Genomic DNA, 24,652 nt, shown 5'->3' on the forward strand with positions numbered 1-24,652 from the left:
TTCTATCTCAACCTCAAACCATCACACGAGCACCTGCCATCTCTTCTGGCATGCACCACTATGCATGCCTTGGAGCAGAGACTATCTGAAAGTGCCACTGTCGCCTCGACGTCTCAGCTCTCTGCCGGTGCTTCTCACCTGTGGCTGTCTTAACTTGACTTAAGTGAGTGACAATTGGAAACTTTAATCACTCGAGATGGGAACATTCATCATCCAAGCTCGTGGCACAACAAAGATGTGCATGAGTTGGCATGCTAGCATAATTGAGTGCCTGCTGGGTGCTATGCCTGAGGCCCACATGGGTTTTTTGGCGAGCCTGAGGCATGCCAAACATCTCCCCTTGCTTTGCAAAGAGTGCCCTTGCCTGTACTTGGAGGCTCTCTGAGCGAAATCCTCAGTGAGGGAAGGAGGCACAAGGCAAAGACCCTCAGGAGGTGGCAGAGACTCTGCTCGAGAACTCTTATCTCCACACACACAAGCTCATACATATACATATTGCGGTTTGCACACAAACACTCACATTATCTAGCAAATACACACCCCGTCAAGGCATGTTCGCACATTCCTACGTAGAATTATTAAAGTGGCACTCTGCCCTGGCAAGCACATTTTGATGAGCATTTTATAGCGTGGCGCTTAAATCGTCATACTTCTTATCAATTCTCATCATCATCATCACCATCATCCGCAATGATCATCATCATTCCAGCCTTGGCCGACATTCCAGCTGATTGACATTTTAAAAAAAATCTGTGGAGGGGGTGTTGTGTTAAATCTCCCTCCTCCAAGTCTCCCTCTCCTTCTCAGTTCTCTTCTTCTCTCTGTACTTAATAGCACTTAGTGAAGGGAATTACAGTTGGTGCTCGACATGGGGCATCGCATTAAAACCCTCTTTCACACGTACACACTCGCAGCAGTCCATTTGGATTCATTTGCATGGCATTTCATTTGGATTCCGCCTCAATCGACGGTTTGGGGAGAGGATAAAAAAGCATCTTTGTGTAATAGCATTTCCTCTTAGTCTCCAGTGCGTCATAAAGACAGAAAACACAGCGGCCGGAGCCGTTAAATGAGTGCAGTGCTGCCATGAGCAGACCTGTCCCTCAGGCCTACAAACAATAGCTGTTTGAGTTAATTACAGTTTACATCATCATATTTACCCAGAGAAGTGAAACAGAGATTAAAACTCCCCCCTAAGCCCACTGAGCTGTTATTTCTGTCTATACTGTACCACCGTGAAGTGCAGTATAATCGTCGCTATGTGTACCATTATGATAGATTTAACTCTTGACCTGTGCAAACACAGTTCCTATATGGATACATATACACATCGGGAACAACATCAATGCTGTGTGAAAGTGTACATAGAAATAGCTTTGAAACAGAAGTTTGAGGACATTTTAAAAATTCAACAGCAACATGGATTGTGCAGAAATAGGAATAGTCCACATGAAAACTGTTGACGTCTGTGTTGTGATTATCCAGAGTAATAGAAACACTGTTTGAAAGGTGTTGCTGTTGAATTTTTTTAATTTCATTTTTAAATTCTATGAGCATTTGCATTTCACTTACCTCCATCACAGGCAGAAGTCACAGAGACAGATGTATCATGACTTAGACGAATGAAACCAACCAAGTTTTACCATCTCCCATGCACACTGCAATGTGACCACCAATTAAGTTTGTTGTGTCAGATAGTCCTCAGATGACATTTGTTAACTGGTAATCAAATAAATTAAACCCTGCAATCATATTTTTAGGTGTAAATTGGTGTCAACTTTAAAATCTGGCGTACAAAGTCTGTCTTTTGGTTTTGGAAGGAGGTTGTTTCTGAGTGATACGCTCACGCTGCCCAGTTGCTCTGTATGGGTTTGTGTTGCAGGTTATAGCTGGTTAGCCGTCTGGTGCAAAGCCCTCAGCCATACTGTCCCTTTGACTGGAGCAGACAGGAAAATAGATGCTCAATGTGAGATAGTGAGAAAGACTGTGAGAAAGTGAGAGTTGAGGAGCTACTTTCTCCAGTCACTCTCCTTTCCTGTAGCCCACAGGAAGCTGCGGCCATTGGCTCCTCCCTGTCTAGACAGAGAACCACTGTCTCGCACACACACTCTCTCACACACATGCTTGGTGCCTTCTACCTTTGCAACTTTGATTAATTCCTAGTGTGTGCGCGGTGAGAGGAGTCAACATCGGTACCTCGGTCAGGAGCAAAGGCCCACAGTCTCCTGGATGTGACAGCGCCGCGCTTCTCACTGATGCTGGGGTGTGTGTGGGTCTGTGGGAGTGAGAGTAGGTCAGTAGTGTGTGTGTGTGTGGGGTGGGGGGGGGGGGCTTCATCTGTCCCCTCGGCCACGTCAGTGCTCAAGAATGTCCCGCTGTGACAGCCCAGCAGCATGTGCGCCTGTCACACACACACACACACACACACACACACAGACACAAACAGAGGCCCACTAAACGAGAGAGTGCAGGCAGGAGCCGACACCAGTGAGGTGAAGGGTCACGAGCGACTGCCTCCCTGACCGTAGTGTGAAATGTGTGGATGGCGGTCTCGGCCCATTATGTGCATCTATGCGACTATGCGTGTCTTCTTGAGGCGGGCGGGGGGCGTCTCAAAGTAACTGGTTATTATCACCTCAATATTTTTCTTATTATGACAATTACATGCTCGAGGAGCGAATTAAGTGATACAGGACGCCAAGCGGGAGTGGTTGACAGCTATTTGGAGACTCAATGCACAGAGCAATTTGCAGCCCAGAGCCAAACAAATTGGATTTGGGCCACTTTGGATTGGGGCCCCAGATTGTTGGGCCTTTGGATCCCCGAACGCATGCCTGCCTGCCTGCCTGCCTGGCTGGCTGGCTGGCTGGCTTCGATTCTTTACACATGACTATGTACCAGACTGTTAGCCAGGGACCACAATACCCCATGGCCCTTGACAGGGATTAAGTGTACATGTGAAGGGAGGTGTTGGTGTTGATAAATGCATCACACTGGAGGTGTGTTGTGAAATGACTTTTTTACGGTAGAAGGTTCCAGTCGCCATAAGTTATAACTGTGGGTTTATTGGGTATTTCAAATTGATATTCGTATAGTCCACGGGTGTCACACCTTTCCACCCATTCATGTTACTTTAGTGCTGCTACTTTTTTGGTCTTGGGCCACACAGCTGTGCTCAAGTGTGTGTATAATCCAAATGAGCCTAACAGCCTCTAAACGAATTACTGGTACACATTTTCCCACCCCTAAACTGCCACTGGGAAAGCTGGCAGCAATACCCAATTAGGGGAAATGCAATTACTCCCATCCATTCACACGATTAGCCCGCGGGTTAACAACCTAGCTGTACATTGGGCTAGCTCTTGGTGTTTTGGAAAAGCCATCACCATGGTTACACCGGCTCTCGCGTGTCAAAAGGCCTTCCCCCACGGGCAGCAGGTCGGTTGCATACAAACACAGTCAGCCCTATTGGTCCAGGCAGCGCATGACATCACTCAGCTCATAATGCCAGGTGACTCGATTGGCTGAGACGGGGAGTGGGCCCACGGGTGAGAAAGAGAGAGGAAGGGAAAGCGGGAAGCAAGTACCCGACGTCGAGCGAGGGAAGATAACACCAGGCGACAGACTGGCAGGCTGGCAGAGCGGGTGGGCACTCACAGCGGCATGCTGGGAAACAAAGGCTTTGTGTGTCACTGCCGAGATCGCATGAACCAAAACAAGCAGCCAACGGACCGACGGCCACACGGCCCTGGTTGTCTGTTCCATGGACTAAGCCGTGCATGGGTAGAAAGACACGGGGGACGCCTGTCTCACTTTTCATATGAAATAACACGGTGCTGGGGGAATGAAAATAGGCTCCGTTTTTGCCACTGTCGACTTTGAATCGAATGTGTGACAGAGCTGCATGAATTCAAACCGAGGCCATATCTGTAGTCACAGCCGATGCGTTCAAGACATGCAGGGTTTGCAAAAAGTGACTTGCATTCTTGTCTCGCCTGAGTATGCATGTTGATGTAAACAAATGTGACAGCGGTGTGTATTACTGTAGGTTATTTGGATTTTGTGACCCAAATCAGCACTTGGTGACACATACACACACGCACAAACACACTCTCTCTCTCTCTCTCTCTCTCTCTCTCTCTCTCTCTCACACACACACACACACAGAACGATATACACATAATTCTGTGGTGACAGCAATGGTTGCACAGGACTCAGGTGGCACCGGGTCAACAGGCCTGATGGAGCAGGTAGGATCAGCTGGCATGCACCCGCTTCTCACCCCCTTCCTTCCCAAGTGGGCACCAGCCAGAGACGGGGGTCATTTACAGGTGACTTCCCCTATATTCAGCTACAGCTGGGGCACCAACGCTAGTCTGTGAATGTGTGTATGTGTGTGTGTGTGTGTCCACTGTCCAGATGTGTGTGATATGTTGTTCAGGGGCAGCAATCACATTGCATCACATCAAATCTGGTCTTCTCTCTACCTCTTCTACTGTCTCTTGTGTAACTACTTCTCGTGCTCCACAATATACAGGACTGTCTCAGAAAATTAGAATATTGTGATGAAGTTCTTTATTTTCTGTAATGCAATTTAAAAAACAAAAATGTCATGCATTCTGGATTCATTACAAATCAACTGAAATATTGCAAGCCTTTTATTCTGATTTATTGCTGATTATGGCTTACAGCTTAAGAAAACTCAAATATCCTATCTCTAAATATTAGAATATCATGAAAAAGTATACTAGTAGGGTATTAAACAAATCACTTGAATTGTCTAATTAACTCGAAACACCTGCAAGGGTTTCCTGAGCCTTGACAAACACTCAGCTGTTATAAATCTTTTTATTTACTTGGTCTGAGGAAATATTAAAATTTTATGAGATAGGATTTTAGAGTTTTCTTAAGCTGTAAGCCATAATCAGCAATATTAAAAGAATAAAAGGCTTGCAATATTTCAGTTGATTTGTAATGAATCCAGAATGCATGACATTTTTGTTTTTTTAATTGCATTACAGAAAATAAAGAACTTTATCACAATATTCTAATTTTCTGAGACAGTCCTGTATATATAGTGCATATACTACACTATAAAGTATTCAGTATTCACTCAGCAGTATTGGGGGGATTCCCTGTTATCGTTTCAGGAGGGAAAGTACCTACTTAGCACACACAAACACAGTTCTGCACTCACCACGGGGAATGAGAACTGTAATATGTAATACCACCCTTAGTCTGAATGGAAGCCCATTACAATTCATTTCAACCACAGCAGCTAGTGTACAGTAGTGTCTTCCTATGTGGGTAATGTTCTTGTTCCACTGCCATGTTAACCACTGTCACCCTGACTGCAAAGACTTTATCTCATGATGACAGTCGTCCACACACATACCTGTTCATAAAATCACTGTTTGGGCTTTAACTTTAAACCTGTGATGCCGTATGCAAGGCGTTTACAGAATAGACTACACTCAAAGAAATGACTCATTGGATGAACTCAATTAAATTGTTGGCAGGTTTTCCATCCAATAATTATATGCAACTCCAACTCAAATTTAGCACATCAGTGCAATAAAATGTAATTAAGTTAGTCCAACTCATTTGTATCAAATAAATCTCAAATAAAACAACGATATTCATTAAATTAAATTAATTTGTGTTTGTCCAACTCAAAAGATAAACTAACTAACTAAAAAAATATGCAAACTCCACACAGAAGGAACGCCCTGACTGGGAATTGAACCCACAGACCTCTGGCTTTGAGGCGACAGTGCTAGCCACTACACCACCATACAGCCCTGAAAGTGTCTTCACCTCATGTAAACAACTGATTTTCAGCTGGCGCATGCGCAAAGGGTAGTCCTCAATGAAACACATTTATTTTGAGTTGATATGCACACCATCTAACCTAAATAAATCTAATAAATGAAAGTATTCATACATTTTTTGTTACACCCATTAAATATAAATATCTATTTTTGTAATTGATTTATTTAAATGTATCAAACAATATTTAAATGTGTCACCTCTAAGAAGGGCTTGAATCGTTTTTGTGAGTGTAACCTAAATAAATCTAATAAATGAAAGTATACATACATTTTGTGTTACACCCATTCAATATAAATATCTTCGTTTTGTAATTGATTTATTTAAATGTATCAAACTATATTTAAATGTGTCACCTCTCAGAAGGGCTTGAATCGTTTTTTTGAGTGTAGCAAACAATCGTATTTCAACTGTACTGATTTCTCATGATTATATTTACCAGGTAAATGTGTCTTTGCTTGAGTTCACGTTTAAGTGTGTCACCTGCTGCCTGTCACTTCTCATCAAACGCTTGGGCGAGCTTCAGGAACACTCACTGTAAGTCTTTTCTTCCGTTCCAGGATCTGTCCGGTTCGATTGATGACCTCCCCACCGGGACGGAGGCCGGTCTGGGCTCAGCCGTCAGCGTCGCCGGCTCCTCCTCCAGCAGCAGCAGCAGCAGCAGCCAGGGGGAGCAGGGAGGGGCCGGCAACCAGGGACAGTCCCCCTTCTCCCCTCACGCCTCCCCCCACCTCCCCAGCCAGAGGAGCGGGCCCTCTCCCTCCCCTGTGGGCTCACCCGCAGGCTCCACTCAGTCCCAGCAGTCGCGATCCGGCTCTGGACCCATCTCTCCTGCCAGTGGACCCTCGGCCAACACCACCGCACCAGGTCAGGTTCCCATGAATGCACATGCGTCTTGATAATCCGATTCTATTCTTGATGGATGGCGCAAGTTCTAGCATGATAACTTTATTAGTTTAATCACCGCAAACAAACAAAACTATAACTGACAAGAATTGCCGGAGGAACCAGTGCATTTTAGATCCTGTACCACCGCGTGAGGTTCCCTGGGAACTTTGCAAAATTGCTTTGCAGCTGTTTTGTGCCACCAGACAAGAGGCTGCTGTTCGAAAGCAAATGAGAAAACAATCACAAACATTCCCCAGCCAGTGACGTCAAATGAGGTGCATTGCCTTTGACAGATGATGAAGAAATAGCTGCTGTGACATCACTGATTGGTGTGTGTGGCCAGAGGTTTTACTTTACAGTCCTGCGTGACTCCGTTTTTGATGTGCTCTTTGAAAATGGAGCTGCGGTTGAAGCAGGAATATTAGTAAACCGGTTGCTGCTTAAACAACAGCGCAGTTATCACACCTATATTTCTGCGTGACCTTTCCATATATTCCGCTATTCAAAGACCTCAGCCTGATTCTCTTTGTTTTAAAAATGTGCATTTAAAGAGGATTTTAAAGAGGTAATGTAGAAAACTGACCCTGATACAGAATAGGTTTACACGCTTCCACAGATAACAACAGGCCGACATTTGAATGTGGTGCGGTTGCGAGGAGAACGTTTTCACAGCCTTCTGGAACCAAACGGCAAAAAAATCTGACCTGGAAAAAAAAACGGGGTCACAGCAAGGAACCTGTGTTTTTTTCCTTAATCAGTCTGGATTTCATATGATTACCAGTCATAACATTGTCCATGTAAATCTATACACGAGGGGCGAATTTAAAAAGCGATTGCGCGGCTTTTGCAAATACGACAAAAGGAAAGCGTGTAATTTTCAGAGCACTCGCAAAAGGTGAAATGCGCCCCGAACTGCGCCGCCAAGCAAACAGAGTCTCGGGGCTCCGGTGCTATTTGCACATATTAGAATTAAGTAATATGTATATATTTGGTGCAAAATGAAGCCCTTTCTATGCAAATAGCCCTCATTTAAAAAATAGTCAAATTTACAAAGATCAGCGCTAATAGGCACACGCAGCAGTTACAGGGAGATTATGAGCGTCTTCAGAGAGTTGCTGGTAACTGAAGCACATTCATACTGACTGGAATATTTAATCCCAAATACGGTTTCTCTCGTTTCAACTGTTTTGAGGCGTCTGCACCCCGTCGGTCAGACCCTAAAGCTCACAGTCTCAACATTTCCTCTTTTCATTCTTTATTCTCTGCCATTGTTCTGCCTCCTGTGTTTCTGGCATGAAAATAACATTCTTTGCCACATGGATATTTGCACTGCGGCTGCAAAACGTAATGGCTGTGTTTGTGCTGTAATATTGCGATATCTTTTCTGAATCAGACCTTGAGCAGATAGCAGTTGCAAGTGATGCACGGTTCTTGGCGGGATCAGCGGCCGTAATCCATTCTTTGTGAATTCGCCCATGAGACTCTGCTTGAGTTGTAGCTGAATAGGGGATGGCCTCTTTGCAGATGACCCAAAGAGGTGACAACATCCTGGTTTAATAGCATCTCTTTTCTCTCATCTCCAACTCACCGTATAAACCATCCTGATCAATTTTCATTCTGACAATTTGGACAGAAGATGAAGCTGAGTGCACACGGAGGCACAACACAAAATAATATCAATCCAGCATGTCTAGACTTTGTTATATCTGGTCCATTTAAAATTCAGACCGCCGAAGAATATTACAGCTCAGTGCAGAGCACTTCATGTCTCATCCGTTTTCTTCTCACAGTTTTTGTCCTTGCATAGTTTTCAACTTGTTAAGTCCTCAATCACGGTGTTATATGAGCACATCTCGACATGGCAGTGGAATTTTGATAACGCCCATCTCCCCTGTGGACCGCACGAGTATTTCCAACATTTATGTCCGGACAATATTTCCTCACCTGTGAGTGTTAATGAATTGAGATTGACTGGTAGTGGAGGACTTCCCATCTGATTTGTTTCGTTAGCTAAGATATGGCAGGCCAAACAAGACACCAACAGGATGACCAGACAATGCACGTTGTGTCTGTCTGTCTCCTGAGGCCACAGCAGAGCGCACAACCATTTAGATAAACATTGGGCATTATGAGCGAGTGTGGATTTTATTTGCTTCAGACAGACAGGCGCATGTGTGTGTGTGTGTGTGTGTGTGTGTGTGTCTCGCCTGGCCTCCCCGTCATCGCAGCACCTCTCAGCCGACTGCGTGGCCAACCAGCGCATCAGCATGTCTCAGACCTGTCAGTCTCTCTGACGAGGCGGGGCAAAATGTCTTGAGTGAGATTCTGACGCCAGCACCTCCTCCTCCTCCTCCTCCCCCCCCCCCCCTCTCCTCGAAGCCGCTTACCAGAGTGATTGACGCTAATGAAAAACTAGGACACTGGTTTTCCAGGCACTCGTGCCAAGAATCATGACGAGAATCCGGAATGAGGCGGCGAGGACGGGAAGCGAAACCGATCGCTGGGACATGATTAATAAGAAAATATTTAAAAATATTCCCCATGCCAAATAAATAGTGATAAAGCGTGGAGCAGTGAGTAACATCTGGCATGTTTTAGCGGCTGTACTACAATCAGTTTGAATTAGATCAAGGAGCCGCCCGCCTCAGAGACACAGGAGAACTAATGTGGTTAGCTCACATCTGATTACCAACGCTCCACTTTCTACCACTCCATCACAAGTTAGGACACTTTGGTTAATGTTGTCGTTTTAGTTTGGTACAAGTCACTGAGGAGAAGAGGTGTGTTTTTGTTTGTGTGTGTGTGTGTGTGTGTGTGTGTTGTTGTTTTCTGAGGTTTGTATCTTCCGCACTTCTTTACTTCGTTACTTCTGCAGACATCATAATAAACACATTGTTTATTGTTCCTTGCAATTGTTTGAACAACAGTTTCTTCTAAATAAACAAAATAAGACACACTTTAATAATCTAATTAATTGGTGGGGAATACTTACGCCTGTTTTTTTCTGTTATTGTTTGAACTCCAGTCAAGAAGAAGTCAAAACAACACAATTTATTGTGGCTGCATTGCATTCTGGTTCAGTAAGACGCTCACTGGAGACACTCATTTCAGTCTCAGTTCAATAATGTGTTCTGCACCTCGACTGCGGTCAAAATCAGTTGTTTGTGATGATCGGTCTTTTGGGGGTTTTCTTCTTCTTCTCCTATAAACTCCATTATAGATGTACAGTAACAATATGGTTGGTTGTATAGGCAAATATACCCATAACTACAAAGCACATCCCAAAAAAAAAAATGTTTTCCTAAATACTTAGTGTGTATTTTTCCTTTAAATACAAACAAAAAGTCTACCAAATGTGTGTTTGAGTGTCTCCACCTGCATATGTCTGCAGACTTGTAAACCATATTAAATGACGCAATAAGGTGTGTTGAGGTAAAAGGCGTATTAAGAAATCACTCAGAAAAACAAAATGTCATCCCAAGTTTTTTAGAACCAGTAATTTAGTATAAAGCTGTGTGCGTTTATCTGTGTGTGTCAGTCTGTCACTGGTCAGCCTCACTCGGTGAACTGACGCGACATGTCACACGGCTGAGCACTCGGGACACACAACACCCTTGACAGCGGTCGGAGGAGAGCAATTTCATCATGTCATCCTTTCACCTGCCTGTCAAACACACACCAGTAAGTAACGCCGGAGGCATACAGAGCAGCCGGTCGGCAACCTGCGGCTCTGAGAAGTAAAGCCAATGTGGAGGGCCTCAAAATGATATTCTTTCTAATGGCCACCAGGGGGCGACTCCTTCGGTTGTATAGAAGTCTAGAGAATATGACTCTATTTCTCACTTGATTTATTGCCTAAAGTAAAGATTGTAAGCAGGAGTTTATGGTCTCAATCATCAGATCACTTCTTCAACACAGTATGATGTTCATCCAATTTATAGTCAAATAGATTATAGAGCAAGATGTGGGGGGGAGGGGCTACCTTGTGATTGACAGGTTGCTGCCATGGCGTTGTCCGGTCTGGATGTTGTCTGTGTTTTCGTCTTCGTCTTTCGTCATCTTTAACCCTTTCACAGTGTGCTCTCTGTTCGTGAAATGTAATTGTAAAATTGTGGTGCCCTCCAAATCAGGCACACACACACACACACGCTCAAAAATTAAGATGGCGTCGCTCCAAATGACAAACGCAAGGCTTCAAAACCGCTGTCCACAAACTAATCGGTGACATCACGGTGTCTTCTCTTGAATACAGTCTGTGGTGACGGCACATGAGGACAGACCTGTGAACGGTTTATTTTGTGGTTCATGTGAACCATATATGGCAGAAACATCTATAAATGCTCGCTTGCTTGGGCGAGTGACAGTGTTGTCTGTGTGTGCGTGATTGTGTATGTGTGTGTGAGAAAGAGCCAGACATGGAGAGAGAGAGAGGGGAGGGAGAGAGAGAGAGGAGGGAGACTGACAGATTGCCAGCCTATCGTGCACCATACACTTGCACAAATCTATCTTATCGGAGCTCCACGGCACACCTGTAATTCCCTCATCTATTCATTTTTCCTCTTCTTTCTCCCTTCTCTCTCTCACTCTCTCTCGCTCTCACTCTCTCTTGCTGTCGTTCTGTCTCTCTCTCTCTTTCTCTCTATCTCTCCGTGAAGCAAATCCAATACACTGTAACATTATCCCAGAGCCCAAAAAGCACACACAGGGCCAAATTGATTTTCCTGTTGCGCTAGATTTGTGACAGTCGAGCAGAAATCACATGGCTCAACCGCCAACCTCCCCCTCCTCTTCCTCCACCTCATATGCACACACAGACTAAAACAGACTGTCAAACACACACACACACACACACACACACATACACCACCCCTCCTCCCAGTGCCTCTTAGGCAATTCAGAGCGTCCTCGGGAAATACGTGTCTCCTTCCGTGAGACATCGGGGACGATGCGAGCAGATGCTCGTCTTTCCTCCAGACGGATGTGGGGCTGAGTGGGAGCGCCGTCGTCAGAGCTTTCATCAGTGAGCTGCTGGGGAGGAGAGGCAAAGTCATCCAGTCACAGTGCAAAACAACAGATCCTGCTGATTTGTATGTTTGGCTTTACGACACTGCATTTTTATGCATACTTTGAGACATCGATAATGTAGAGTTTGCTGTTTCTTCTTTTTCTTTGTGTGCAGAAGCTCATTTGTCAAGCCGTCAGCAGGGCGTTCCTCCCTGTCAGCCTTTGCATGGCGGGAAGAAGCCATATCCATTACGAGACTAAACCTGATGCAAGGCATGATGCGATCATCAGCTTAGATCCCTGCTGCTGATTCGACTGGTCAAATTCCACATTTAATTTCAGTTTCAACTCAATATGCCGCGAGAAAATACACTGATCTTAACTAATCTTAAAGTATCAAAAGTACTCGTACGTTGCTCCGTGAAGTGCAGTGTGCTTGAGATCGTGTCACCACGAAGGCCATTTACTGCCCCGGCGTGCTGTCTATAGAAGCATTTGCATTTGTTTGCTGAATGGGCTCCGATGTAATCACCTGGGGCCACTCCTCCCTGGCAATTAACATCCTCTGAAAGTGCTTGTTTTTTTGGCCTCTGGCAGGCACAGATTGTTCTTATAAGTGTCTGACAACATAAAGGAAAGAACCCTAAAAAGAAATCAAACGCTTTTCTTTACCTTTAGCTTTCTGTGATTGTGTCATCGGATGTGAGGGAGAGTTGGCGAGAGCCACGAAGCACCGGTGTTGTCTGCGTTTGTCATGTTAGGAGAACGGACCGCGCAGCTGAGGGTTTATCCCAAAGACTTTTTATGTCACGGCTGATTTCGACAATGTGGATGCGACGCAAGATCTCTCAGAGCGAGTCACACTGGAAGCAAATGGTAAAGGAAAAGATTTGATGACGGAAAGGTCCTTTTCATCATGTTGTCAGACTTGTAATAACAATCAGAGCTTGTTAGTGGTCAAAACAAGCACTTTCACTCTCAGTGGACGAACACTGAATGTGAGGAATTGCCTCGAGTGATATTTTACAGCCTGTTTAGCAGCCACATTGGTGTGTGTGTGTGTGTGTTTATACATTTGTGTCATCTGTGAGGACCACACAGCACAAGGCTTCCACATTGTGCAGCTCCTAATTGACACAGAAACATTCACACTCCGCTCTGCTGTAGAAAATCTCCCTCTTCTATCTTTCTCCCTTCTCTGTCTCTCTCTCCACCAAGGTCCTCCGAGGTCCAGTGCCTGCCCACCCTCCCTCCTTCTTCCCCGCTCCTCTCCTCCTCTCCCCCCCCCCCCTTCCAAGTTTGTATTTTCTTCTAAAGAGGTGATTGGAGCTCGCGGGCGAGCGCTCGGGAGAGTTTAATCTGTATATCTGCGTTCGCTTCAAGTGCTTCCAGGGCCGAGAAGAGGACAGAGAGGTCAGGGCGAGTGGAGGAGGGAGAGGGGAAGGAGGGATAGATAGAGGGTGGGAGACAGAGTGGGTGAGAAGGCCAAGCTTGTCCAGTTTGTTCGCTCAAGGGTCCTTCCCTGTGAATCTCCTCCAACCCGTCTGCATCTGCTCTTGTCCTTTACATTGTCCCCCAGCGCAGCCTGAGGTTTTAGGCATTTTGCTTTTCATAAATTGTGGTAATAAGAACCACGGATTAAAAAATAATTCTGTTTCCAATGATGCTGGGGGTTTTCCCACGCTGAAATCAAAGGTCAAACACAGATGCCTGCAAGGAACCAGAAGGATGACCTCAGATCCGGATTGCATGCATAAATATGGTCTTTTAAATGTTTTTATTTTAAACGACTTTTCCGACAGGAAAGAAAGACACAGGGATGTTCAACTAAAACTTCTATTTTTCCTCTGTTAGTGGTGGAAGTTATCAGAAGAAAGTGGTGGAAGAGGGTATAGGGTTGAGTTGTTAATACAAGGGTGGCATGTGTGGAGTGAGTTTTCCAGTCACACCACTCCCTGAGAGGCTGCGTGGTGGGAGCACCGCCTCTGGCTGTCCCTGTCCCTTCTTGTTCTCTCATTATTTTTATCGCGTTCGCCTTCACTTATGTTCCCTCCCGTGTCTCACGTTCCCTCGTCCCCACCCTTTCCTCCCCATCTCTGTTTGTCTCTGCTGCTTCCTTGGCTCAGAGCGTTGCCGTGTTGCAGGCCTACCACCTCAGGCAGCTGAGGAAATTTAAAGTTTCCCAGAGGATCCTTTTGAATCTTGAATCTTGAATTTTCCATCCCTCATATTTATTCCTTACATCTCTCCTCCAGCTCTCTTTCTCTTCCTTTTTTTCCTTCTTCATCCCCAACTCTTTCCCACACTCCCACATGCCTCTGCTCCTCCTCCTCCTCCTCCTGATGGCTGCTCGCGTTTGGAGTGAAACAGCAAAATGCCCCGCAGACATTATATTCACAAAGCACACCGTCCGCCAAAACCTGGGGAAAAGAAGAAGAATATGGTGCCGGCATGCTGCGTTAAGCATTTAGAGAAATCCCATTCTAACTCTGTCTGACTGGAAAACCTTAACAGGAGCACAGTGCGCAATTACTTTCCCTCTCCAACACTTATTTTCTTGCTTTCTCTCCCTCCATCGCTCTCTCTCCCCCGCATCCGGCTCGCTGTTTTTTTAGCTTAAGCTGCAAGTTTTGCTTTACATACAGTTGCTACTCAGCATTGGAAGTAATGAGGATCTTGGGAGAGCGCTTGTTTTGTGAGCCACCACAGGCCTGCGCCCGTCCCCTACAGGGAAAGTTAACTGGCATTAGCCCCCGGCTTGGAGAGGCATTGACTCGCACCCATTGAGATCCAAACCACCATTATTGGAGCCTGCTGTTTATCTGCCGGTTTCCCCAAAAGACGCGGCAAGAAGGGGATATTACCTTGGTGTGTGTGTGTGGGTCTTATTTCAGCCTACGGGTTGTATTAAGAGTTGGTGCTGAAGAGCCCTTTCACTGTAGCCTACTCTACGCCAGTCAATTAGTGCTCACCGGTTCTACTTCATTTTAGCAAAAATGGCCCCTGCAGCCCCAACACACACACATACACACACACACCAACACACACACACGCAGTAGCTATTCCGCTTAATATTACCAGGGCCATGAAACAAAACAGAAATATGGCCACAAATACTCTCCCTCGGCTTTGAACTTCCCCAGCATTTGCGTTTGAAACCCTGATGAAAAAAATCTTCAAAGACCACACTGCCTCTCTTCAGGAGAGTCAGGGTTGCCTCGACAGTCCTCGCGGAAGAGAAATTTAAAATGTGAATTGGGCATTTAGCGAGGAGCATTATCTCCAAAAAACGCAATGAACTCCCATTACTTTTGGCCCAGCTGCCTTAGTAGAAAAAGGATCTGCTTGCTAAGTGCCTTTTTTACAAAGAGGAAATTACAGTTGTTTGACTTTTTCAGCACAATTCCAAATGAGCATTTCCGTTGTAGGTGTCTTCCTGTTTTCTCTTGTCCTTTAGCGCAGCAGGCGCCGTCTCTCTAAAACGACTTCAACACGATGAAAACACCCGATCTGTTTGTCTCTAAAGCCTCGCTGCCTCTGCTAGCTTAGTGTTAATGAGCGAGCAGAGGTCACAGATTGTAAGGTTACTTAGGTTCTATCTGGATAAAATCATCTAGTTAGTTGAATTTAAATTAATTACAAGTAAAAGAACCTTGCTTCTGCACCCCATTAAAGCTGAATGCGAGTCATCATGTTTATTTGCATGCATTTCTGTATGTTTATACGAGCTCAGCTGGGCGCTTGTGGAGGTGTGAATTGCCTCGTGGTGGTGGCGGTGGGTAAAGACGCAGGCCGAGGGACAGCAGCGCACTGCCATGCCACTGATGGCCACATGTGTTGATTGTGTTATAGAGCACCAGTGGGAACAGGGACACACACACAGAGATCTAAACACACCAAGTTAAAGACTTGAAAGTTCAAGTATTTAACCACAGTGTCTGTTGCTCTTAAAAGCCCTCAAACCTACATTAAATATACAAACTCTGAAACAGATCTAAACACATAAAGTCATATTTAATCCCTGAAAAATCCTCAGAAATGTAAAAGAAAAATGAATTTGTCATTTACGAGTAGTGTGTAGTTTAAGGCAGCAAATCAACTCACACACCGTACAAGATGACCTGGATGGTGGAAGCATTTATTTGTTTAACATTTTCATTCATAGCGAGCAAAGATGGCCTTTTTTCTCCGGACAAGGAAAGACATACTGTCGGCTGCGTTGACATTTAGCTCTGCTGGCTCGCTCTCATCAGCACACGGAGAGCAACTGCACGTCAAAGATTCAACGTATGAATTATTAATGGTACGGATTAAACATGCCAGGGCTCACTGTTTGTTTTATTTGGACGTAATTATTTAATGGCACCTTGTTAAAAATGCTAGTGAGGAGAGGAGAGGAGAGGAGGAAGTCACCGTAGGAAAGGAAGAGGAGACCATGTGGGAAGACGTTCTGTCTGGACGGTAATTGGAAGTGAAATAATCACAAAGTGCTCCAAGCTTTACGCGTTCATTGCAGAGACAGAGGGAAGGAGGGTGAGGCCTGGACTCAACGATACTGCCACTCCTCTCTCATCTCTTCTTCAATGTCCCCTTTTTCAACAAGGATCTCTTATTTCTCGTCGTTCTCCTTTTCCTCTCTTCATCCTCTCTTCGTCTTCTCTCACTCTCACTCCCACATGCACAGACGCACACGTGTACGTCTTTGCATGAATCTGCTCTCTGGGGACAATTTACATGGGTTCGTGGAGAGAGGATTGGAGCATGGAAGGCACTGTTCCCTATGTGTACCTTTAATGTGTCTCTCTCTCACACACACACACACACATTCACTCACGCACACACACGCACAGCACAAGATGCTGCCACCAGCACTCTGCCATCCAGACAGAGTCTGACAGCATAGCCGGTGCCTGGCATGCATCCCTTCACACACACAAACACACACACACACACACACATGGCTAGCTGTTATCGCGGGGTCGACATCCATTGTTTACGGGTTCAGTAAACTCCTGCTAGCAGACTTCATCCTCACCCACTCACCCATCTACACTTGCTGCAGCTAATTATGTGCCTCTGGCAACAAGCGGCCATGACCCTGGACAAGAAGGAGGCTGCAGGCCCTCGAGTCAGACACACAAACACACAATGAACAACAACAACGTGCTCGCAGACACAGCTGCATACGCACTAGTAGTGGAAAGAAGTACCTTTAATAGAGTACTGTATGCTAGGTATAGTGTGAGGTACTTTTACTTTATACTTCTAGTGCGCTACATTTTTGTGGGATATGTATGGATTTTTTATTTAATTACTACATTTTTTTTAAGTACTTACAGATTTACATTTACATTAAGAAAACATGTAACGTCATGCAATACACAGATTAAACTCCAACACGACTATAAAGTAGATTCAACTTGCTCCCCCTTGACCAACTAAATGTTGCACCTGTGTTAAATCAGAATCAGAATCAGAAACATTTATTTGCTACGTGTGTTAGACAGAAGAAGAATTTGACTTGGCGGCTGGTTTTTACAAATTAGACAGAAAAACAAAACAACAACAATCAAAAACATCTAACAATCAACATATCAGATAAAATATATCAAATAAATCTGTTCATGAGGTTCAGTGAAAAAAGAACAATGTGTAACATTTAGGGGGGTTCATTGGCAAATATTGAATATAATATTTGTAACTATGTTTTAATCAGTTTATAATGACCCGAAACTAACAATTGTTTTGTTTTCCTAAACATAGAAGAACTTGAGCTGAGCTGCTCCAACTCTACACACACACACACACACACACACACACATGTTGCTGACGTTCAAAAAACAAAACTTCATCAGTACATCTGTGAACAAGTGAAACATAATCCAGTCGGCCGCCGCCGCCATGTTTACATAAGGGCAGCATGAAGGCTCGGGCAGCTTAATACATTATTAATAATAATCCCAAAACACATTATGTATTATTATAAACATTCTGAATTGGACCATTTTGCATAATGAGTACCTTTTTAAAACAATGTCCTGCTTCCCTTGTGTGATTTAGTTTTCAGGCTGTAATGGAGTATTGCTTTAAATGTTGTATCACTACCTTTACTGAACCACCGGGACCAGCACACACATCTATCTGTCAAGGGACTACAGATCCAAATTAGCCGAAGCTACACTCTGGTACAGTGCATTTATGTTTTAACTGTACATGGTCCCTTTTAAATAAAGATAATAATAAATAAATCTATCTACATACCTATCGCCTTTAAACTGATATCTCAGGGTGCCTTCAACGTTTGCTCTCTGACGTTTGCCCTTCCCTCCACCGCACGGTGACGGACTAATCTGATCTATTCATGTGTGAGGCAGGGTATGTGTGTGTGTCTGTGTGTGTGTGTCTGTGTGTGAGTGAGAGAATATTTCAACACATAGTGTGTGTGCCTTTGTGCTCTTGTTTGTTTCCTTGTGTGTTTGAGTGTGTTTATTTCCACTTGTTTGTCCAATTACTTTTACATCTGTGTGTGTGTGTGTGTGTTTGTGTGTGTGTCTGTGTGTAGGCAACATGGTGTATGAAAATGTTGTTTATGCAGTTTTATGCAAAGCAATTATGTTGATTTAATTGGGTTTGTTTATGTGGAGTGTGTGCCACCTCCAGTCATGTTTTACTGCTACCGTGGACAGACCCATCACACACACACACACACACACACACACACAGATACTTCTTGGAATAGCTCACTTTCTACTGCGTGATTGAATAATGCAAAGTGTTTTCTTTATAATAAGGGATGTTGATTCACCGTGTAGTTTGAAGGACACTAGCAGAAACATTTTGGCATCGCTCTCGCAGCACTTCAAAATGTGTCATCATGAGTAAAAGATTACTTTTGGCACACAGTCCTATTTCAAGAGAAGTCAAATCATAGAGTGGAATCGTACCATGAAGGTGTGCCCATCGTCACTGCACATGTGCAGTTGAATTAAAACACGGTTTGTGTATGTTATGGCATGCTGCATTTCACATACATCATATTTGACCACTGGGTTTTTCTTCCTAAAGTAAAACCAGTTTGACAAAACAAACTACTTTTCCCCTCGTCTTTCCCTCTCCTCATCGTCGCAGGTCTGAATCCAATGATGAAAGGTTAATTTGCCCTCTCTCGCCTGCCTCTGGGCCAAATCAATCCGCCATAGTCTCCGTCTGCCTTTGTCCTAATAAGACCCTCAACTCACTATTGGATTTCAATGGAACAGGCGCAGCCCACAGACCTGCACAACCACCTAATCAATGATCCTCAAATGGTTCTGGTGCTCTACAGGGGATGGCTCTGGTTTTAATGCTTACGCGAGGACGTGGCACAGGGTCCAATGACTTGATATGTCCTCTGGAAGTGCTTTTGTCATTTAGCTAATCACAAACAACTTCATGTACAGTGATTGTGCTGAGCTCTCGGTGTGTCTTTATGGCTTTGAACCTTCTAACGCTGTTGCTTAAAGCTAAAGAAACACATCCAGGGTTTTGATTTTTGGGCTGTCAAATTACATGATTTTTTTTATTATTTGAACCAGGTGACTCCAGTGTATTCAAAGAAATGTCGAAAGAAAGACAAAAGTGGTCGCTTAGTGCTCTATTGTTACAGCAGTTCCTGCAGTTTCTTTCTAATTTCCAAAAGGGTTGATGCAAATAAAGAAATATAAATCCAGTTTTCTATTGTCCTCGCTTTCATGCAAAGAAGTGAATGTGATTCATTAAAAAAGAAATGTTGTTATAGCCTGTTGAACCTTTTGTAACTCTGAAATGTGTCACGTCCGTGCAGCGTCACGTGGGGATCTGAATATTCACTTCTCCACTTCATGTCGTTCTTCAGGTTCTGCGATGGCCCCACTGAGCTCTGGGAACGGACCAGAAGGAGCCCACCCGCCAATCACCCGCTCACCTATGGCTCAGGAGAAAGGTGTGTGTGGGGGAGGTGGGGGGGGGGGGGGATCTGGCTTAAGATTAGTTACAAATCATCAGGTGTGCCAGTTTAAAGTATACAAAGAGTACCCAAGGTTAATGTGTGTACTGTGTGAGGACGTTCATGTGTTTGTCCATGAGTTCTTAGAGGCCTCGCCCACACAGAAGACTTAATGCATACATTGAAGTGTGTGTGTGTGTGTGTGTGTGTGTGTGTGTGTGTGTGTGTGTGTGTGTGTGTGTGTGTGTGTGTGTGTGTGTGTGTGTGTGTGTGTGTGTGTGTGTGTGTGTGTGTGTGTGTGTGTGTGTGTGAAACGGTTTCCATAAGGATCCAGTTTGTACATCACACTCAGATTTTAAGAGTCAATGCAAGTCAAACTATTCTTTCTCGTCTCTTGTTTTTCTTGTTCATGGGGCATGAAGAGTAGAGATCATATGAAAGAGAAACAGAAATGTTGTATGTTAGCGAAGCTCAAAGAAAAGCACCAACAGAGGTAATGAAAGGTTTTCTGAGCGAGCAAAAGGACTTGGAGCCATAGATGTTCGCGGAAATAAGCGAAAAGGACGATGGTAGTTTGACCCTACGTAGGACTTTGTTCTTCTTTCTTCTTCTGATCCTCCAGCATACCACCCGCTTTACGCCTTTTTTATTTTTCTGCATATTTGAGTGTCTGAAACTAACTTTCCTAAACATAGTTTGACAACTAGTTGTAGTTGAGGCTGAGCAGGTGCTCTCACACAAACACACACGGGCACAAGGTTCTGCCATCATGCATTGGTTTTCCAACATAGGTTGTGGGAAACTGATGGTTTGGTAAACATGTACCAGTAAACCCTGACATCAACTTATCCTCGACTTAGTTCAAGTCACAGTGTGAGTTCTTTTAGTAAAGCCACTTCAATGTTGCCCACACCTTGTTGCCAGAGGCTTGTAAAATGATTGCTAACCCACAAGCCACATGCGCCTGCCAAATGGGAAATTGTTTCCAGCAATTATGGCCACTTCTTGAGTAATACTAAAAACTACAGGATTGCTCATTTAAAAAAAATATACACTACCGTTCAAAAGTTTGGGATCACTTAGAAATGACTTTATTTTTCAAAGAAAAGCACTGTTTTTTCAATAAAGATAACATTAAATTAATCAGAAATACACTCTACATTGTTAATGTGGTAAATGACTATTCTAGGTGGAAGTGTCTGGTTTCTAATGAAATATCTCCAGAGGTGTATAGAGGCCCTTTTACAGCAACTATCACTCCAGTGTTCTAATGGTACATTGTGTTTGCTAATCGCCTTAGAAGACTAATGTCTGATTAGAAAACCCGTGCAATTATGTTAGCACAGCTGAAAACAGTTATGCTGGTGATATAAGCGATACAACTGGCCTTCCTTTGAGCTTGAAATTTGTAGAACAAAATTAATATTTCAAATATTAATCATTATTTCTAACCTTGTCAATGTCTTGACTATATTTTATATTCATTTGATAAATAAAAGTGTGATTTTTCATGGAAGACACGAAATTGTCTGGGTGATCCCAAACTTTTGAACGGTAGTGTATATATTTGCATCCACACCACATTGCAAAAAAAAAAGTGAAAGACTGGGATGCAACCTTATTGCAATGACTGTGATACTCCTTCTCTACCAACCACCCGAGAGAAGTTAACATCAAGTGGGTGGATGGATGAAGTCAGAGAGAGAGAGTGAAGCACTATCAAAGGTTATTTCCCAGCATGATGAAATCAAGCCAGAGATGTAATGCTGCTCTAATGCCTGTAAACTAAGAGCCCTCCCCAGCCCAGTCCAGACAAACACTGCACGGTTAACAGGGCTCGTAGTTGTTTTTGCTGTTATCCTAGCAAGGATTGCCCAGCCCCCGGCCCCGCAACACATGCCCCACTTTGCTCAAGTGCTGCCTCCCGAGGAGCGTCTCTCCACTCTGCATTTCCATAAATCCGCCGAATGTCCCTTTCCCCCCCCACTGTCTCTCACGTGCTTCACTGGCTGCCAGTTGTTGTTGTCCGGCTGAGAGCTTCATTCGCTCTGCCAGAAAGAGAGAAAGGTTTATGTGTGTGTGTGTGTGTGTGTGTGTGTGTAGAGAGAGGGAATGAAGCAGAGAGAGAGAGAAATCCTTGAATGTGTTATTTGCTTTTAGCACTGTCTGCACAATGTTCCTCTCCCCATCCATTTTCCAGGCAATTTAAAGTGCGATATTACACACTGTAATTTTTTTCTCCTCCTCTCCAGAATCCCCTTACTCTAATGGAAGCAAAACATTACAATAATGTCCTCGCTCCTTAAACCCAGCACTCGCAGCCTAAGCACTTTCAGGCCCCAATCGCTCTTTGCCTCCGTTGCTCCGTCTCTCCCTCCCACTCTCTCTTTCTCTCTTACTGCCTCTCTCTCTCTCTATGCCTTGGCCTCTGTCTCTTTGCTGCACACAGACACACACACACACACACACACTCACACAGACACAGAGCGTTTATTGTTCTCTTTCTCTGTTATCTCCCCCCACACACAAATACGTACAGACATGTACGTGCACACGGGCATGTAGTGAAAGCGCACATAGCATTTTTAAACCTTTATCTCCTTCCTCTCTTCTCACAGTTGTTACTCGCTCTCTGAACAGAAACAAGGAATTATACGAGTGTCAACTTGCACTTTCCAACTCTGTCGTTTCCCTAAACCCCAAATTCATTAAGAGTCGGTCTGTGCGCGCTCATCATTCAACAAAGCAGATATCAAAGCTTACAGTCGAGCAGACCCAATCCATTTCCACCTAATCATTCTAACTGACACCCTCCCCACACACACACACACACAGACACACACACACACGCCCCCACACCCTCGTCTTTTTCCCTCAATGGCCGTCCAGCGACCTTCCTCCATTCGTTGTGGATCTGGAGACCTTTCTGTGGGTTTTTTTTTAAACGACAGGGCCCGCTTGGCGAGCGTCGCTCCAAATGTCAATTTGAATGGTGGAGGTGAGTTTGGGCCTGAGAGGCTTTGACACAGATATAATGACAGTAGCAGACATGGGCCGATCACCATCTTATTCTGTGCAGAGAATTCCAACACAATTGGCCCTTTTTTTCTTCTCTTTTCTCCGCACACTGACCTACGTGGCCGCAGCTTTTGCAGGCGTACGCACTTCTTTGAGGCCAGAGATACACTTGACCTGTGCTTTCACCACGGAGAAGGTTCACCCAACATTACGTGTGCGTGTTTATTTGCGCTCGGCGTTCCTTTTCCAGTTCAGCCTGTCCTTTTTGTGCATGTTTTGTCTAATATCTGCTCCATGCCGTGTTACTCACCGGCGATGTGTATCTACGAGTAACAGGAGCCAATGCCAAGGTAAAAGATTAGAAAAGGTAGGGTCTCTTTACACGAGGAAATTGAATGGATGTCCCGATTTGTTGAGTTTGGAAATGATTACGCCCACCTTTGCTCAATCCCTCAGTCAACATTTGGTTTTCGCTGAGCAGATACATTTACTCCACAAAGGATTTGGGGGGTTTGGGGCATTTTATCAGCAAAGTGTTGACGTTCCTTTTGTTTGTCTATTCGTGTGTTTCAGGGTTCATGTCCAACATGCAGAGAAACCAGGGTAGCTCTCAATTTGCCTCTCCTCAATCCGGATCTTCGATGTCCCCCCACCCGTCACCTGGGGGCCCATTGTATTCTGTGGTGGGACCCTACTCCCAGAGTGGCCCTCCAGGCCCGTACGGACCTCAAGGATCCCAGTATGGACACCAAGGTTGGAGCTCGTTTGCCTAAATTGATATTACAACAAACCTGTTCTCATTGGTGCAATTTTCTCTCCGATGTTTTTCCAGCCCACTGATTATCAGAAACTGAAGCTCATATTCAAGGCTCTGGCCTTGATCATGATCCATTGAGGTTAGGGGACATAGCAACCAGTAACTAGTTCACTGACTAGCGACCAGTTAGTGAAATACTTCAGCCGACGAGCTAATCGCTATCACGGCTGCCAGCGTGTGGCTATCGAGGAGGAAAAGAATCGGATTTACTCGCTGCTCGCTGCCATCTTGCTCGTCGGTGACAAGATAATGAGTATGCAGTTCATTCAAAATACATATTTGCACGATTGACTACTGTCTCATAACTGTCTGCACACCAGACCTCATTTGTGGAGCAGTTTATACACCAACACAGGAGGGTTGAATAAACAGCTAATAAGCTACACACACCTCCATCTTGGACTCCCTTCAGGTCAGCACTGAGAAATGTAGATTTATTTACTTTCATTGTTTGGAAATTCACAAATCTCTGAGAATCCGTGAAAATTACTTGATTTTGTGATAGTAATTCTTCTGTTTTAAATGCAGACGTGACCGTACGCGTGCAGTATTATCATTATTATAAACATAGCGGATGTTTTATATGAAGCAACACATTCATTTTTGGATGAGCTGATGAGAAGAATTACACATTCATCCCCATCTTTACACAATTTCTTAATCACACTAAATGTTGTTAACAGGACAAAGTCAACACAAGTTTGGAAATAGTTTTTATGTCATGATTTCTCTTTTCTCATCTTCAAAAACATGCCAGAGTTAACTGCTCATTTGAGATAATGCTCCATGTTGGATTTACTGACGTCTGAGCTCAGAGCACCTCAATCTGCCGAAGACAGATCAAGGAGTCTTGGTTTATAGTTTTACCCCCAAATATCAATGTGTTCCATTAAGCAGAGGTGCTGTCATTCATTTGGGGCTCTAATAACACATTTAGTCCTTGAGGCGTGGTTCATTGAAAGACGATTCAAAACCAAAAAAGATAGAATTGGATTTTACACTCCTTCAAACTTAATGAAGAATAATTATTCCTGAAAACACTAACCGTGTTGACTTTTAGCTGACATCAGTTTTGAGGAACAGCTTCTGTTTTTTGACATGTCTTATTAGAGTGATGAAGACGTGCGTGTCCT

At 44.3% G+C, this 24,652-nt stretch overlaps 1 protein-coding gene across 2 annotated transcripts in view; it reads left to right on the top strand.

Moving 5' to 3' along the window:
* arid1b (AT rich interactive domain 1B (SWI1-like)) overlaps positions 1-24,652 on the top strand; it is a 160,463-nt gene that overhangs the window by 103,657 nt on the left and 32,154 nt on the right. For both annotated transcript variants that reach the window (XM_056427057.1, XM_056427058.1), the window contains exons 5-7: positions 6,390-6,696; positions 19,595-19,681; positions 23,276-23,455. In XM_056427057.1, the coding sequence (XP_056283032.1) occupies positions 6,390-6,696; positions 19,595-19,681; positions 23,276-23,455 (574 nt within the window). The remainder of the gene's footprint in view (positions 1-6,389; positions 6,697-19,594; positions 19,682-23,275; positions 23,456-24,652) is intronic.

The sequence above is a fragment of the Pseudoliparis swirei genome, chromosome 11 (genome assembly GCF_029220125.1).
Source record: "Pseudoliparis swirei isolate HS2019 ecotype Mariana Trench chromosome 11, NWPU_hadal_v1, whole genome shotgun sequence".
NCBI classification, from domain to species: domain Eukaryota; kingdom Metazoa; phylum Chordata; class Actinopteri; order Perciformes; family Liparidae; genus Pseudoliparis; species Pseudoliparis swirei.